Here is a 17,671-nt window from a genome sequence, read left to right as displayed (position 1 = left end):
ATTGGGATCAGTAAAGGGATCAGGAATGCTCCCTATACTAAGGGAGGTGCATCTGAGCAATCTACCTTAGTGAAATTGACATATGGGCAGGAGTGGAATGATATCTGTTCTACTTCCGTGCGCCAAGCATAGCGATGGCCCTGCCTGTTTTAACAAGTCGAGGCCTATTATTCCGTTAAATGTTGCTAAATCCCGTAAAATAAAGAAAGTGGGTTTTGTGTTAAACAGTGACACAAAGCACTTCTCTATGATTTTGGTCGTAAATGGAATGAATTGAGAACTGGGATTCTACCGGGCGAACGTCTTTCAACCGTTTATAAGGTCGAATGAAATTTTTGGATGCGCCCGTGTCAATGAGAAACTTCATCTTAACCCCCGCTACTCTGCGTCCAATGATGGGTAGCAAGGACTTCCCCTAAAAAATTGATTGTGTTCGAGTCATACTCGTAGATGGAGAATGGTGGAGAAATCAACGATGAGATTTCTGCGACTGCGACAGAGGCAGCATTGACATAATTTTTCTTAACGTGCTCGTCGCTTTGAACGGTTGACCTTCTGTTGTTTTCTTGGGTTACCTGTTCGCTCGGAAGTCGCAGGCCTTCTGTTCTGGTGAGCAGGGGCTTGGGCGGGATGGACTACCCTAGAGACGGATGGATCCACATCCAATGGGCTCCTGTGTGTTCTGAAACTTATTGTTGCGCGGCTCACTATGGACCTGCGCTTTGAATGGCTTACTATAGTGCGGGTTTTTACCGGCACTAGACTGTTGTTCCGTCTGCGCGGGTGTCTTGTCCTTCTGACGATTTTGTGTCTTCGGACTTGACTTTTGTTCCCTTTCTTCTTGGTTTCTTATAAACGTGATCGCGAATTGATACCGTTCGTGGTTTGATTCCACCTCTTGTGCCAGCGTTAGGGCCGATGGCATATCCTTCGGCTTTGCCGAGAAAAGCACGTCAGTGAGACTGCTTTTTAGGCCCGATATAAGTAGTCTTAGCGCGTCGTCTCGGAATTTTCACAAAGAATTTTCGACATACTTTGTTAACTTTTTTGGTCAATAAGGTAAGTTTTTTCTCAACCTCATCGTAGTATTGTCATAAAGTTAGGCTACCTTGCCTGAGGGTGCCTAGTTCTTGTTCGATGACGTGCATTTATCACTCGTTCTTTTTCGTTCGATTTAGCGTCGCTTGTGAACAGCTGTGTTTACTTTTGTGCTCCGAGTTTTTGTCTTTTCCAGTGATTTTTGTGCGAGTGTTCTGTGTGTATTTATTTACAAAGATTAGCCTAACAATTGTGCTAGTAATTCTAAATAGATCTCCTAGTAACGGGTACGTGTTAATAGTTATTTTAGCATTTCTTTTAGATTTCTTTAATCCCATAGCTTTATTTTTGTAACATACGCTCCTAAACTTGCTAAAACTCTTTTACTCTCTCTCAATCTCCCTCGCTCTATTTTATAACTGTAACCTGCTCTCTATGCAGCCGCTGAATTTCTAGTAGGTTTTTTAGGTGCTATTTTCTGCAACTCTCTATCTTGCTTGATTTACTTTGTATTTGTTCGTACTGAAAGTTGTTAGTGTCGCACAAGCCACGCTTAGTCGATAGAATATTTTTTTTGTGCTCTCTTACGTTTTGATAAATTTTCGCGATCTCGCGCTCTTATTTTTTTGTGTTTTGTGCCTTTGTGATTTTTGAATTTGATCCCAGTGCCAAATTTACTTTGGCATTTTTGATATTTTATTTCATTTGTTTGTCTTATAATGGCCCTTGTCTGTTCCAAGAAAAACTGCACACTTGAGTCTTCTACGAAAGACCCCTTTATTTTTTGCTGGCTTTTCGTTTCGATGATGCACGTCAAATGTGCAGGATTCACCGGCAGAGTAAAAGATTTTATTGATCTTAACTCTGGTTTTATGTGGTCATGTGGTTCCTGGAAGTGGTGGTTGAGATGAGCGGCTTTATGAAGCAGACTCGAGACAGCTTGTTGAATATCTCGGGTGCTTTTAGGCAACTCAATGAGGGGTTCAATACCGTCTGTGCCCAGTCTAATAATAAAAAATTATTAACAGAGTCGCCTAAACGCAAAAAAGCCAGCTTAACCGCCGTTAATACCACCATGGAATCCAACCCAAATCCGAACTTGGTAGCAGCAGTTCCTGTCGACACAGGGTTAAGCGAACCAACTGTGCGTATGGATACAGCTAGCTCAAGTGTGGCCCATGTTTCCGGACTAAAAGGTACGACCGTTCCTGTAGGCACCGATCCTGGATCTCAGCCTAGTGAGGTTCAGACTGCTGCTGGGGAACGTAAGAAACTTTCAGTTGTCCCACAAAGGAAGCAATTATTTGTTTCTAGATTCACCCCAGATACCACATCTGAGGATGTTCTGGAATTTATACGTGAAAAATTCCCATCCGAAGATATTGCAGTTGAACAATTTCGATTTTCATATGCTCGTAGGATATCTTCTTTTAAAATATTTGCTCCGCCTGACATTTTTAATGTTTTAATTTCTTAAAGCTTTTGGCTTAATGGTGGTTTAGTAATTAAAGAATTTGTCCCAAATAAACCGAGAACAAATAACAGGCCCTCCACTGTGTCGAATAACTAAAAAGTTTAATGTAGGCGTATCAAAATGTTAGGGGATTAAATATGAAGCTACCCAAGCTTTATGCTGACTCCTCTGCATTTACAGAAGATATTTTAGCTTTTAACTTGGCTGAAGCCAGGGATATCCGACTCTGAAGTTCTGGCTAATAACTTTAATACTTATAGAACCGATCGCCACTCACGTAGGGGGGCGGTGTCCTGATTGCCGTTACCTTTAGCCTAACATCTGAATGAATTCTCTTTCATATACCCAATGAAATTGAATTTCTAAGTGTAAAAGTTTCTTTGCAATCGTTATCTGTTTTTGTTACATGTTCTTATAATTCACCTGGCTCTGACCTAGTAATTTATGAACACCAACTGTCTGCAATAAAATATGTTTTTCTACCTGATATTTCTTGGTCTCCTCCTACAGACTCATATGTCGCTATGCCGTTATCCGCCCATGATTTTGTGGATGGCCTTTTAGAATTATCGTTACAGCAAGAAAGTTTATTGTGTTTGTTTCAGACCCGTCTGAAATCACAGTATGTAGAATTGACGCTCTTGTTGTACCTGAAGACCCATATCATCCAACTATGGAACTGACAATTTGCCTCCCCTGCTCTGATACCCTCTCTCCTTTAGTTTCTCCAACTAAAATGAGATGTTTTCGTAAATGTGACTATAATTATAATTGGACAGACTTGAACAATGGTACAGACGCTTCAAAGACTTAAAAACCTTAAATCTAACACTTATATAAAGTATAAAAAATCGAGTAGACCAGCAGATTTTTCGAAATATGTGGTGGCTTGAAGAGATTTTAATGTTCTCAACGGTCATTGCTATCCTATGTATCTAAATCGATGTAAAGTTGAATTTTCAAACGATCCGAAACAGTTTACAACTTTGTTAATGCCAAGCGTAAGTCATCGGCATTGCCTTCATCGGTACGTCTAAACTCAATGGAGGCATCGACGGATTCTGAAATTGCTGATTTATTTGCTGAGTTTTTCCAAACTACTTATAGTACGGAAGCTTGGTCAAATTTTAATTACCCTAATCCCTTAAAAAGGGCAGATTGTATTTTTTCCCCTGTAATCACCGAAAGCTCTCTCTTAAGAGATTGAGCAACAACAACGCCAACTTATTCTCCTGGTCCAGATGGACTTTTTGGATGTGTGCTTAAGGTTTGTGCGTTAACCATTTGTAAGCCGATTCTTAAACTTTTTAATTTGTCTATTTCATCATCACTTTTTCCTTCTATCTGGAAATACTCTTTTATTATTCCACTCCATAAAAAAGGTGCGAAGGCGGATGCCCGAAATTATTGAGGTATTTCTAAATTGTCGGCAATTCCTAAAGTATTTGAACGTATTATCACTTCTCATTTGCAACATTTATGTTCCTCGCTTATATCACCGTGTCAGCATGGTTTTGTTAAGCGAAGATCGACCACCACCAACCTTCTTGAATTGTCATCTATTGTGATAAATGGGTTTAAGAAAAAAATGCAGACTGACATTGTATATACAGGTTTTAGTAAGGCCTTTGACTCCGTTAACCACTCACTTCTTTTATTTAAATTAGATCAGCTTGGGTTTCCTGGTAATCTATTATCTTGGATTTCATGTTACTTGAATGGTAGGACTCAGAGGGTTATATTCAAGAATGCTGTTTCAAAATTGATCTACGTGACATCTGGAGTGCCTCAGGGGAGTCATTTGGACCCCTTGCTGTTTACTTTGTTTATTAACTATCTTCCCTCAATCATAACACATTCTCGTGTACTAATGTATTCTGATGATGTTAAGCTTTGTTTATCAATAATAATATAACGTCGGGATTTAACTTACAGTCGGATATTGATTGTTTTCATGGATGGTGTGAGTACAACCTTTTAAATTTGAACTGCCTAAAATGCAACGTTATGACTTTTTATAGGGGTACTTCTACGTTTATCAGTTACTTTCTTAAAAATACGCCACTTGACCGTATTTATTCAGTTTACTAATTAGGTGTTCTTCTGGACCCTAAACTTAAATTTGACTGCCACATTATGTCCACTGTTAACAAAGCCATGAGTGTTCTTGAGCTTATAAAGCGTTGGTCAAAAGAATTTGATGACCCTTATACGACCAAATTATTATTTACCTCCCTTGTCCGTCCTATTTTGGAATATTGTTCGTCGGCTTGGAGTCCACAATATCAAGTCCACATCGACCGTATTGAGTCGGTACAAAAAAAATTTCTTTTATTTGCCCTGCGTAGTTTGAACTGGGATCAAAACGTAGGGCTTCCTTTCTATGAGAGTAGATTACAATTGCTTAATTTACCTACACTTGTAAATCGTAGAACAATGCTTGGTACTATTTTTATACAAAATCTTATAAGAGGTGACATTGATTCTGCAGAACTTTTAAACCGCCTAACATTCTACGTTTCCGTTAGAATAACGCGAAATTATTATCCTCTAAATTTGTTACGATGTACATCAAATTTTTGTCTGCACGAGCCCTTTCGCGTTCTATGTGATAACTATAATAAACTTTATCATTTAATTTGCATTTCAACATCTATCCCGGTATTAAAAACTAATTTTTTAACTCATTTGGTTAATTCTTAGTTATGCTTTATATTTTCATTTGTGTTCCGTCTCTATTTGTTTTATGTATGTATCTTCCTGGCGAACTCGCATTTTTTTCCCAAATTGATAAAAAGGCCCCGCCCGTAACAAGCACGTGCTTGGTGTTGTTGTGCCACTTGTTTGTACTGTTCGAAGTGCATCAACGTCCATATATATATAGAAGCTCGAAAATTCCTCACTATCGGAATCTGAAACACTAGGGTACCATAGGCTTAGATACACAAACGATTAGATGTGAACGCAAGCATTAAACCACACAACAACAAAGGCCAAAGGAATGCGGTGTCCTATTTCTTCAAGACGGCGAGTAAGACGGCGTAATCACCCGATTACGTTCAGCTAAATGCCAAGCTAGCGAATATCGTGCTGTTACACATAGGTTAGTCTGATGAAAGTAGTAATAATAAAAATAATAAATTATTAGAGGTATAGCGTAAAAAAAGCAGTGCGTTACATAACCTTTGTTGATTAAAAAAAATTTTAACCACAATACCTATATTATCAACTAAATTCTGATTTTCATAAAATTTTGAGTTCGTTTTAACTCGATTTATTTATAATTTATTAATGCATTAATCCTTAACATAGAGTTGCAGAAGTTAGTTTTGCAAAACATATAGTTTATTCTTTGTTAGATATTTATCACCTCACGCAGTTTAGAAAATATTCAGAAGAGGGGGGCTCACTTACATGATTTTTTCTATTTTGCTATTTTCCAAATTTTATTCATAAACTCTTCTGCGAAGACGATTGGGTTTTTTATCGTTGAGCGCCAGTTATTATTTTAAGTAGCAGCCCGGTGGCGGTACAGTTCATGCACGGGCCGGGACTGAAGGGGCACAAGTAGGGTTCTTGCTGGATGTAGAGCGAGGGGGCACCGGCAGGGTGCTTGCTGTGTGGCTATAGTCCAAATAGTTATGTTCTGGCCGCTGGCAACTACAGCCGCTGAAGTAAGGTAGCCGCTGCTTAGCGTTCTTCCAAGTGGTTGGGGGTTGGCTGGTGGACAACTATGGCCGCTGATGAGTCAACTGAAGCTTTCGGTGAGGGGATAACCGTCCCTCTATGCCCCTGGCCTTAAGCTCAGTGGACGAATGTAAATAAGTTTTAACGGCGATAGCCGGAGTAAAGTTTTATGAGCAGAGTGCTCTTTATTCGAAGTATTAAGCAGAACTGAATATAAAAATCTTAAAGCTAAAAGAGTTCATAGCGGCCAAGCAAAAGTGCTGTGTCTGCCGGCTATGCACGAGCATCCGGTCAAATGCTGTGTCAGCGATTTGGCTGGTGCATGCTCTTCGGACAGTCGCTCGTTGACTCTGCCCGGTTGACTTTAGTTAACTGCGCAGGAAGCGGAGGAATCTGCATGTCAGGTCTGACTGCTCTAGGTTTTATAGTTTCCGAGATCTCAGGGTTCATACGGACATGGCTAGATCGACTTTCGAGGGCGCAAGTTTGTAAAACGAATATGCCATAGACAGTCACACCGTCCCGAATACGAGTATACTAAATGAAAACAATACAAGCCCTGAAATCTCGTTGTTTTTTTAATTTCTTATGTTTTTTACCGATGCCGGCGCCTGAATTCCCACATTGGTCGCTTACCTCCCCGAAGACAATGATCTCCAGTTACAAGCAGTTAGGGAAAGTTACTATGATAATGAACATTGGAAACTTTTTTAATATCAAAACACAAAATTTTGAAACTCCGTGCTACTTTTTCGTAAAATACGGAGGCGTGGACTGCTTCTTAACGACTTGGCGAGACAGGAGTGGTTATCCGTTTGCATATTAAGTCCTTAAGTCACCTGCCCATCCATGTAAACTTACAAGCCCAACAGAAATTATACCAAATTTTAAAAGGTAGTAGTAGTAGTTAAGTAGTAAGGACGAAACCGCAACAAAAAAATTATCATCAATAGCCCAGAATTACTTAAGGTTTTTCGTAAAAACAAGTCCTTGGCGTTCAGCCATGATTTTCAGCAATTACATTTTAAAGTTTCTGCATTTTTGGTTCGTTATTAAAGTAAAGTTGCCTTTTTTATATCCTGATCAAAAACTTATCGGCCATTATTTCCCTGCCAAAATAATGAAAATTATAACAAAAATCGATATATCTAATAAATTGTTTTATAGCAAACACATCCCACACTCGCGACTTTCCTAGGAGTTAAATTGTATCGGTTCTCCCGCTATCAGGTTTCTACCTCTTTCGACTAGGAATGACCATGAACGAATGCCGGTTTTTAGATTTTTTTCTGGTTTATTATTTTGAAAACTCAAAAAATAAATAAATTGCCGCATCACATTTAAATATATATAAAACTCGGTGCAAAAGAAATACTTACCAACTAGACTAGAAAAAAGAAAGCTTCACATAGAAATGGCAAACTTACAAATTTGATCATATTATAAAAATGAAGGAACGCTTTAGTCGCGTGAGTCAACTCTCAAAAGCTAGTTCCTCAGATAAACGAAGCAAAAGAAAAACTGAGATATTTAAGCCGCAAATCGAGATTATGGGTGGCCTGTGGAGGTTACATTTGGCGTGACATATTCGCGTAGAACACTCTGCCGCATACAAAGTTTAGGAATCTAAATCTGAAATTTGAATCCCTTAGCGCTCACTGACAGCGTTAGCTAGGACAGTCGGACAAACATGGCTTGATCGACTCGGCTAGTTTTTCACAGAACTACTAATTAGTATATTTACTTCAAAAGATACCAAGGATCCTCCTTGACCTGTTGAATATTGTACCGTATTTTTACTGGTGCAAGAATGTGCATAATCATATGTTTGCACTCGCTGGATGATGATGGGGTTTTAGGAAAAATCAGTGATTGGTTGATGCGCTTTAGGAGGATGTGCACATTAGAGCCATCATAGGGAAGTCGACCGAAAACCATCGCGTAGCAGACGACTCCGCAGGCCCAGATATCCGACATGAAAGGATCGTATGCCACGCCTGTATTGATTATAATATTACTGCATAGCAGAGTTCAGATCAAAAACTTACCTTTTAGAATTTCTGGACTGGCGTAAGCGTAGCTTCCACAGAAGGTTTTTGAGAGAATCACCTGGTTATCCGGAGTTCGCGTATCTTTGCGCGCGAACCCAAAGTCGATAAGCTTTAAATTCCAGTTCTCATCCAGCAGAAGATTTTCACACTTGATGTCTCGGTGCACTACTCCTTTGTTATGGATGTACTCCACCGCACTCACAAGTTGCTTGAAAAGTGTCCGCGACTGCGGCTCATCCAGAAACTTGCGCTCACGTACGTAGTCTAAAAGGGTTCCATTCTCAGCCAGCTGCATAATCAGGTAGACTCTGCGGCATAAGTAGATTGTTCAGTATTTAGCAGGAATATTTAGGAAGGTCTCACCTATGACTCGTCTCAATGCTTTGATAGAAGGTTATTAAATTGTCATGGTGTAACCCCTTAACCGCTTCGATCTCTCGAGGTAGGAACTTCTGCGTATACTCAGAGGGAGCCTTCACCTTGGAGATGATTTTGACGGCAACCCGCTTGCCATACTCCTCCGAAAAGCCGATCTTGACTTTGGCATAGTTGCCCGTACCAATTACTTTTCCGAGAATAATGCCGTGCTCCTCAAGAATTGTCTTTTGCGGTTTCGTCTTTTCATCGTTCTTTGCCTGGACTCCTAGTTGTCCCGTTGACTTTGGAGAGGGCCGGTCACTGAATGTATAGACCTTCTGTTCCTGGCGACGACCCGAGTTTTGATCGGTGACGAGGTCCTGAGATGAGCTAGTAACAATGATTGCTGGAAATCGGATGGGATTTTAGCTAGTCTGCTGTAGACAGTGTGTGCACAGATTAACTAATTACCTTGTTCATTTTTCCTTTTTGACGCTGTCGCCATTAAAAACGGTAACAAGAGAGCAGTGGTTCGTTGTTGAAATGCTACAATAATACTATTGCGACAATTCAAAAAAATAATTATAAGTTGAACATGTTCAGAAACGAGAAATTTTGAGAACAATTTCCAAATTTTGTGACACCTTGTGAAAATATATATTATTGTCTGTAAATTTTGTTCCTATTAATAGATATCGATGGAGATTTAAAAGCCGCAATGCTATTTTGTGAAGCGTAACCTACATGCGATTTCAATATATTAATGTGGGAAAAAAATTAGGGGAATTTTAAATGAAAATTTGTGAGCCTATAGTTCTGGATTTCTACCGTATTTATGACCGTGAAACAACCGTTAAAACAACTAAAGCCGGAGCGACGCCGAAAAGAGCACGTCAAAGTCTTCCAAGAATCTAGGACTTGACGATATTTTTGTTATATTTTCATTTTTAAAAATATTACTTGGCCTTTAAAAAGACCAAATTTATTGGCAAACAGATTTTGATTTTTGCAACATGATATTGCACCATCTCACACTGCACTCGTTCTATGTGACTATTTTGCAAAAAAATTTGGCATATATCGTCCCGCAGTAATAGTTTTCGTATCATTTAGCGCCGTACGATTTTTGGCTATCGTCGAAACTTAAGAAACCATTTCGGTCCAGCATTTGTTCTTCAATTGAGGAGATAAAAGCTGAATGGAATAAGACTTTGAAAGGTATATCTGAAGGGGACTACATGGCCCATTTTCAAGGATTGGCAATATCGTTGCCGTTGGGCGAAGATTACTTCAAAGAATATGAATTGATTGGAAAAAAATTGAAAATTTTTATTTTTTAAAAACAAAGTCACTTTATTTTTTTTTCCCACCGTAATTGTTGAGGAGTCTGATAGCTCTTAATAATAATTTGTTATACTATAGTCAGCTCTCACAAATTTTAATATTAATACATTTATTCAATTATTATGGTATTGCGAACATGATTTATTTTAACTTATTTTCTGGATCGTTTCGGCGATTTGCATAGAAGAGGCATGCGCACGTTTCCGGTGTTAGTTCAGAATTATCAGAATGTAAAATGATCACCATAGTTTGAAGTTTTCAGGTCATGTCCACTTGATTCATGAACATAATTTTTGTGTTTAGTGCTGTTCGAGTAAGTGGTCAATTTCCTTATTTTGTTAGCTCTTTAAACATTAGAAGTCAACTTTAAAATTTTGTGAATAAAATTATTATCTTGTTTTTGTGCTACTTTTAAAAAACGTCAAAATATTGTACGCATTGTTTAGAGCACAAACCCCGGCCTAAAGATGTGCTTGAAAATTTGGAAACCTTTCCTTTAAACCTGTTTAATGACGGACAGCTTATTTTCTCGATATTGATAATCTGACGACTTCTAAGAAAATTTTATAGAAATCGTTTCTTTTAAACACCCTTTAAAATATTCAGTTTTCCATTTGTAATTGTCCTTAGATACTTTCGAGTTTGTGTAAAGTGTTTAATCCATCGTCTTTCCATGCAGTCTTTTTATATTTCGTTTTTAGCAAAAAAAAACTGTTATTTCAGCTCGAATACAATTCCAATTTATTTTAGAATAAAATTATAATTATTATCAAATGAACCTTGAACATCAATCTTAACTTTATCTTGCATCATTTTTCTAACTTCAAACAACTTGTTGCTCTAGTCCGTTTTATGGGTAATGGTCAACTAAACGATCATGTATAAAAAGACCATAAGCTTGACTATTTTCATGACTTGGTGCTCTCACTTCTATTAAAATTCTCACATAAAAATTCTTGATTATAGTACCTAGATTTAAATCTTGTATATTTTTTAAAAAGGTGAGCGTTATCATATGTGTATGAGTCAGAATTCAAGTGAACTTTCATGTTTGATAAATTATTTGTGATAAGTTCTCCATTAAGTTTAAATCTAATTATGGCAAATTGTGGTTTTTCGCGGTAAGCCGAACATTTCACATTCTAGCTGTGTTAACCCAATTTTGGGTTTACAAATGAATCCCTACTCCGGAATGCGATCCTCAGCAAACCTCAACAAATGTTTTTAATGGTACAGGAAAGTTGAAGTGGGGTTCAGTAGATACTTCGTCTCCACTGCTCGATCCAGTACTTAAAAGTTTGGGGCTTTAACGATTATCCAGAGACATTAAATTTTTATCGAGGTAGTACCGTTCTATCAATATATTTTAAAATGAAGTAACTAATGGTCCTCTTTCTACAGCTTTGTAATTAAAAATGCTTAGCTGAGGACATAAACTACGTCTTTTATTATAAATAATCATTCTATCAGCTGAGTTCGCATGCGAATCGAAACATTTTCACCACGTAAATTCACCAAATCACCTTATTTCATCACAGTTGATCGCTAAATAATTTAGGGAATATACGAGTATAGTCTGATCTGTTTTTGTAAGATGTGGTTCAAGTACTTTTTGATGTAAATTAAAAAGTTGTCCAGCCGGACGGTAGTTATTTCAACTTGTATTTATTATTGTAACCTTGGATTTTAAAAGTTTTTTCATGGTCATAGTCTTTTAGTTTATTAGTATTATCTGGTAGGAGTTTTAATAACATTATCACCGATGTGAAATAGATTTTTTTTTCGTCAATATATATATATCGATAGGTGTTAAAAATGTTGTATTGGAACTATTTTCGTTCAAAGATAATGAGAAACTTTTGGATTGATATCACTCCTAAAATCATAATAATTTGATCAAATCCTTTTCTGCGCTTTCCATTAGCCTTTTAATCATCCTTGCTTATTCACCCAACACTTTCGAAAATTTTTTTTTAAATTTTTCACAATTTATATAAGTGTTAATATGATCCCGATATATAAGCCGCAAGTATAAGAAATCGTAATTAAACATTATAATAAAGTTGGTATTGTCATTGTTATGTTGTCTTGCTTTTTACAATTTTTTTGCTTCACTGGGGTCTAGTAGACCGTTATTATGGGAGACTTTATGATATTAATTTTATCGGGTTAATTAATTTCCTAAAGTACTCATTTTTGCTTGGATATAAACTTTTTGAAAATATATATATTTTTTCGAATTTTAATCCATTAGGACTCTATTAAACTTAGCATAATACTAGTTTTACCGCATTTGGAAGACCTGACAATTAGAGCTCATTTTGTATCCGGTAAGAGGGCACTATGTCGTGGCGGTAGATATTTCTCATTTTCATTGATAATGTTTCTAACTACAATTTTTTGTTTTTGGCTTATTAAACGTATCTTTCAATCTAATGTACTTCATAATAAAGTTGGTATTGTCATTGTTATGTTTTCTTGTTTTTTACAAGCTATGTCATCGAATATCATAGTGGAATTGTTTTTGGCTTCACTGGGGTCAGGACACCGTCGTTATGGGAGACTTTATGATATTAATTTTATCGGGTTGATTAATTTATCCAAATACTCCTCATTTTACTGGTGTATTTATGACAGATCTACTCCCAGAAACCTTGGGAGTGTAAACTTAGATAAATCACAATCAAGTGATACACAATAGGTTGCATATAATGAAAACAACGAAGAACGCTATAGTCCAGTGGCTTAAAATAAAAATGGAGATATATAGGCAGCAAAGAAATATTATAAAGCGACACCTACCGGCTATTTTGGTTATGAGGGCGGAAGAAAGTTTTAAGCATTTTAGCCGTTTGGGGGCGTTAAAGTGGGCGTGGCAAACATTTTTTTAGGCAAATCGAAAGGTTCCTAGCATAACAAGACACAAAAACATTTTAGTAAAAAAAATGTCTAGCATGACAACTGTGGTTACCACAGTTTTGGGTGGTTTGTGGGCGTTAGAGTAGGCAAATTTTATTTGGGTCAATGGATAGGTATTTGTGAGACGAACGCATTTAAATTTAAATTTTGTTCCCCTTATAAAAACTGTAGACGCTGATTGTGGGCGTTAGAGTGGTCGTGGCACCCCGCAGGAAGCCCAGGAATCTGCATGCCAAGTTTGACTGTTCTAGCTCTTATAGTTTCCGAGGTTTCCGCATTCATACGGACGAGTAACGGGTATAATAACTTACTTTGTTTCGATAGCTTTAGAAATTTTCAGCCACCTAGAAAGGTTTTGAAATACTTGGGTTATAGAATAAAATACAATTACGATAGAGTTTGATGCGTACAACTGTGGACACCTGTGCCTCGCTTTTCTACTTTCTTCGGTAGAAGATGTCGAGTCATACCCGGTATATTTAATTGGTTAACTTACATTTTGGGGTTGAAAAACAATGTATGGGTACGTGTGGTACCAAGACGACAAAGCTCAAACATCATCATAAATAAGGAAAAATATTTTAATCAAAGAGTTTAAAATTTGTATTAAATAGACGCTGATATCGAAGACAAGGATGCCTGAATATGGAAGATTCGAGCCTCAGGTGGAGCGCAAAACAACAAATATTGGACAATTTATTGCTCTCGAGTTGAAGGAACACATCCTGTACATGCCTCTCTTCATGGTTGATGGGAAATTTAATATTCGTAAAATTAAATACAATGTGTGCCAATAATTTTTAAAATTTATACTTTTTAAATGGAAATGGTATATATATATTATAAATAATGGCGTTCCCTCAACAGTATTTTTTTAGTAACTGAGGAGTGACTGCATGAATTTCGAACATTTAAAATTGTTTCCCTATAAAGTTTGTAAAATTTACCACGATAAGTATTTTGTCTCAGTTAACCAAAGCTAGGTTCGCATTGAGATAATCTCAAAGAAGTAAAAAATCAGACGAATTTACAATTGGAGAAAACTTTAACTTGTCAATAAAAATTAAAAACAAAAGACATCTAATGTAAAAGACGGTATTACAGTAACAAATGTAGAGTAAATGAATTAAATAAAATAACAAAATATGACGATGATGAGATGGAGATGGACGACTTATACTTTACAGCTAATGGGAAAGATTCCCAAAGGTATTCCGATGAAAGTAATTCCTATAACGAATTTTTTTACAGATGAATATAGAGGAAAATATAGAAAAAAGGAAACGGAAAATAATAATGAAGAAGGGAGGATACCCTTACCTATATAAACAGAAGAGCTCGATATATATGTGGATTCAGAACCAGAAGATAAAAACACTAGTTATAATTATGATTTCAATATCAGTAATTTGACCAGAGGAAATGTGTTGAATAAAGGTTATGGACCTAAAAAAATTGCAAGCAATTCTTTAACATTGGGGAACAAAGAACTAAAATTAATGATAATAAAATAACATTTTCTGGTGGAATCAGTTGTGCTCAGCTGTGGTCTAACTCTCTAATTTTTCTTAGTAAATCTGAAAACTATGATGATCGAGATTTAAAAATATAAGAACAAATTATATTAAAAACGAATATACAAAGCGTAGGCTTTGATCCTCTTAAGCAAATTAAGGGTACGCGAGCAAACAAACAAATAAAGCTATAATATTAAGAAATTGATAGACAATAATTTCAATCCTACAACGACTACTCCACTTCGCTCAAAAACCGATAATGCTTACATGACCCTTCAGAAGTCTAACCCAAGCTATATGTTTGGACATTTTACATTTTGTTTTTGTTTTCTATGTTCGTTGCGATGTCCGACTATTGAAAGCTGCAGGGGCGTAGCACAGCTAATCATCGCTATATAACCCAAACAGGTCGGCAAGTAATGATCGTACTAAACTTACAACAAAGAACTAGACTAAGAATAATATTAAATTACCATAGTATATTAACTCAAATTCTTTTTTTACTTGTACGTTGATGCGCCATGGTCAGTACAAACAAGTGGTCCTTACGACACCAAGCAATGCTTGTTACACGCGGAGCCCTACATTGTTTTGGGCGAGTAAATGAAATCGCGGACAAAGAATAACAAATTTTCACAATAGACAATTACAAAATCGTGCATAAAGTAAAACTAATTAGATATATATCTATATCTATCTATATATATATAGATTTTAGATATAAGGTGATATAGTCTATTATAATCATTTCAGAGTACTCTAAAAGGTTCATGCATTGCATTATTAGAGATACAATGATTTTAAACTAGAGGAAAATAGTTTATTGTGAATCTATTTTTCACATTAAAATGCGACCCAGTAACTCGGGAATCTCTATATGCACCCCATATTTGGGACTCCAAACTGGAACACAATACTCAAGAATTGGTCGGACTAATGATATAACAAGGTCTTTGTGACAAAGGAATCATCGAATTCCTTCGACCACCTTATGATAAATGAAAGCTCGACCCTGGTTTTATTTACATTGGTAGTAATGTGATCAGAAAATTTAAGTTTAGGATCCATATAGACTCCAAAATCGTCAGCATGCGTTATTCTATCTAACACGCAACCGCTCAAAGTATAAGTTGAACAGTGAGGGCTGACACGAAAAAAGGTCATTAGTTTACACTTAGAAACATTTTAATTTAACTCTTTGTTCAGGCACCATGTTTGAAATGCATTGAAATCGGATTGTAAAGCTAAACTTTGTGCGGGATCATTAAATTGCAGGCACAACTTAACGTCATTTGTACATAAGTACACGTGAGTTCGTTAGGAATAGAAGAAGGTTATTTATAAATATATAAACAGGAGAGGAACAAGATGACTTCCTTGAGGTACACCGCACTTAAATCGGATTAGGGATAATAAAGAGTTTTTAAAAATGACCCTTTGAGTCTGCCATTCAAATAACTTAAGGGCCACCTAAGAAGATCATCAGGAAAGCGAACTTCCGAACTAAATCTGATGGTATACAGAATCAAACGCCTTACTCAAATCAGTGTAAACCACGTCAGGACCCGGAGAGTAGACTGGTTTGACCCTTTGCAAAACTAAAAGAAGTGAGATTCCCTTATAACAGGACAGAAAATAAAGTTTGATTTAGGCATGTCATATGGATAGCACTGATCTGACGGACTTGATGTTGAATAGGTGGCTTGCAAAAAATATTCAAAAAGATCGGTTATGGTTTGATTAGTGTTTGCGGCATGATTTTCAAATTTTAGTGTTGATGGGTAACTTAAAGAATTACGCTTTGTGTTAACAAAATTATAAAACTCTTTTGGATTCAGTATAAACTGTGTCTTGCAACGAACTAAAAAGTTTTTGGTAACACTGAGCGTTAAGCACGGTAAAATCCGACCGAGCACTTAAGTATCGGGAAAAGGCAGCTTAGAGTTTGTAGAGTCTAGACTTAGCTTAGTGAAAAGTTGTCACGACATAAAATAAAGAGGTTGGTTAGAAATTTTAGGATAATACGTAGCAATGCATGTATCAAAACGTCCGTTTAATACATTATAAACTATATTAATAGCTTCAGTTATGATAAGAGCAAGGTTTGCTCTACGAAAGCAAGGGATGCGTCTAGCTGACTTTTCAGATATTTTATTTAATTTTGTACCCGTGTCAATAGACAGCTTCAACGTTGGCTGGTATGGGTCTTTTGGTAAAGTAATTACAGAAGCTCTAACTACACAATCTGGACTTGAAACAAAGCGTAGATCCAGTGATCGTACTAACAAATTTTGAACATGGTGTACTTGAGACGGAGAAATATCAAGCAAACCATCAAGAAAATCATGCTGCGTTGAAGGTAACAATATATTCGGTGTTTCGATGTAAAACTATTAGCTGATCCCTATCTTATAGATTACTTGAAATAAACTGGATAGCAGACAGATGATTTGCATATACTGGGAATTCAGATGACGGCGGAATACATATGAGATCATGTTATAAATATAGAAATACCCGGAAGGGATAGTTTTATACATCTAAATTCAATGTCCATTATTTAGTCGGATGTTATTTCTTCACACGTTAATTCTGAGTCAACTGCAATTAAAACTCCGCCTCTACGTCGAAAGGGACGATCAAGCCTGTGCGTTGTGAACATACTTGAAAAGACTTCGGAACTAAGAATTTCCGGTTTCAACCTAGTTTCTGTGAACACAATAACATGGGAAGACAAAGAAAGTGTATCAGTACACAATTTGGTCAACATACTCTTCAAACCTCTTGTAAATTGGCTGAGCACATCGTTGCAAAATGAGCACAGAGAACACCGATCTTAAATAATGATACTTCCCTAGCATATGGAAAATTAAATTGTTCAACTTTTAGATCATCAATCTGAACTTTATTATGGATATAGGCCGTAATTTCCAGGGATAAAAGGTCAGGATTCAGCCGAAGACCCAAAATTTGTTTCCTCTGCGGTGCGTATGTAACAGGTTTTGAAACTATAGCATTTATGGTTGCATTAAGAGTTACAGTCGATACTCCAGACGTTAAGTCAACATGCGTCGTTGAAATCATTTCTGTATTTTTTTTAACCGATTTTTCGGGTGTCTCATGCGGCAAAATCTCACGTCCTTTACATTCGGAAACCGAATCTTTTTACTTTCGACCTCAGTACCATTTGTGTGACCGCTGAGATCGACTGCTGTGCTGCAGACCCCGGAACGGCAGACAGAGTTTCACCAATGACTACTGTGGGTTGTCTATGGACTGCTATC

The 17,671-nt window shown here is 36.8% G+C and overlaps 1 protein-coding gene across 4 annotated transcripts in view; it reads right to left on the bottom strand.

Moving 5' to 3' along the window:
* Positions 1-9,257, bottom strand: part of LOC108022489 (testis-specific serine/threonine-protein kinase 3) — a 120,030-nt gene extending 110,773 nt beyond the window's left edge. For 3 of the 4 annotated variants that reach the window (XM_050890312.1, XM_050890311.1, XM_050890310.1), the window contains exons 1-4: positions 9,079-9,257; positions 8,614-9,013; positions 8,248-8,558; positions 7,944-8,196 (exon numbers count right to left, since the gene is read on the bottom strand). In XM_050890312.1, coding sequence (XP_050746269.1) covers positions 7,944-8,196; positions 8,248-8,558; positions 8,614-9,013; positions 9,079-9,112 — 998 coding nt within the window. In that variant the 5' untranslated portion in view covers positions 9,113-9,257. The remainder of the gene's footprint in view (positions 1-7,943; positions 8,197-8,247; positions 8,559-8,613; positions 9,014-9,078) is intronic. The other variant, XM_050890313.1, reaches the window with a different exon arrangement.
* Between the last annotated feature and the right edge of the window lie 8,414 nt (positions 9,258-17,671).

The sequence above is a fragment of the Drosophila biarmipes genome, unplaced genomic scaffold (genome assembly GCF_025231255.1).
Source record: "Drosophila biarmipes strain raj3 unplaced genomic scaffold, RU_DBia_V1.1 ptg000019l, whole genome shotgun sequence".
NCBI classification, from domain to species: domain Eukaryota; kingdom Metazoa; phylum Arthropoda; class Insecta; order Diptera; family Drosophilidae; genus Drosophila; species Drosophila biarmipes.
The sequence above is the reverse complement of the archived record's forward strand: the minus strand, read 5'-3'. Positions and strand labels throughout refer to the sequence as shown.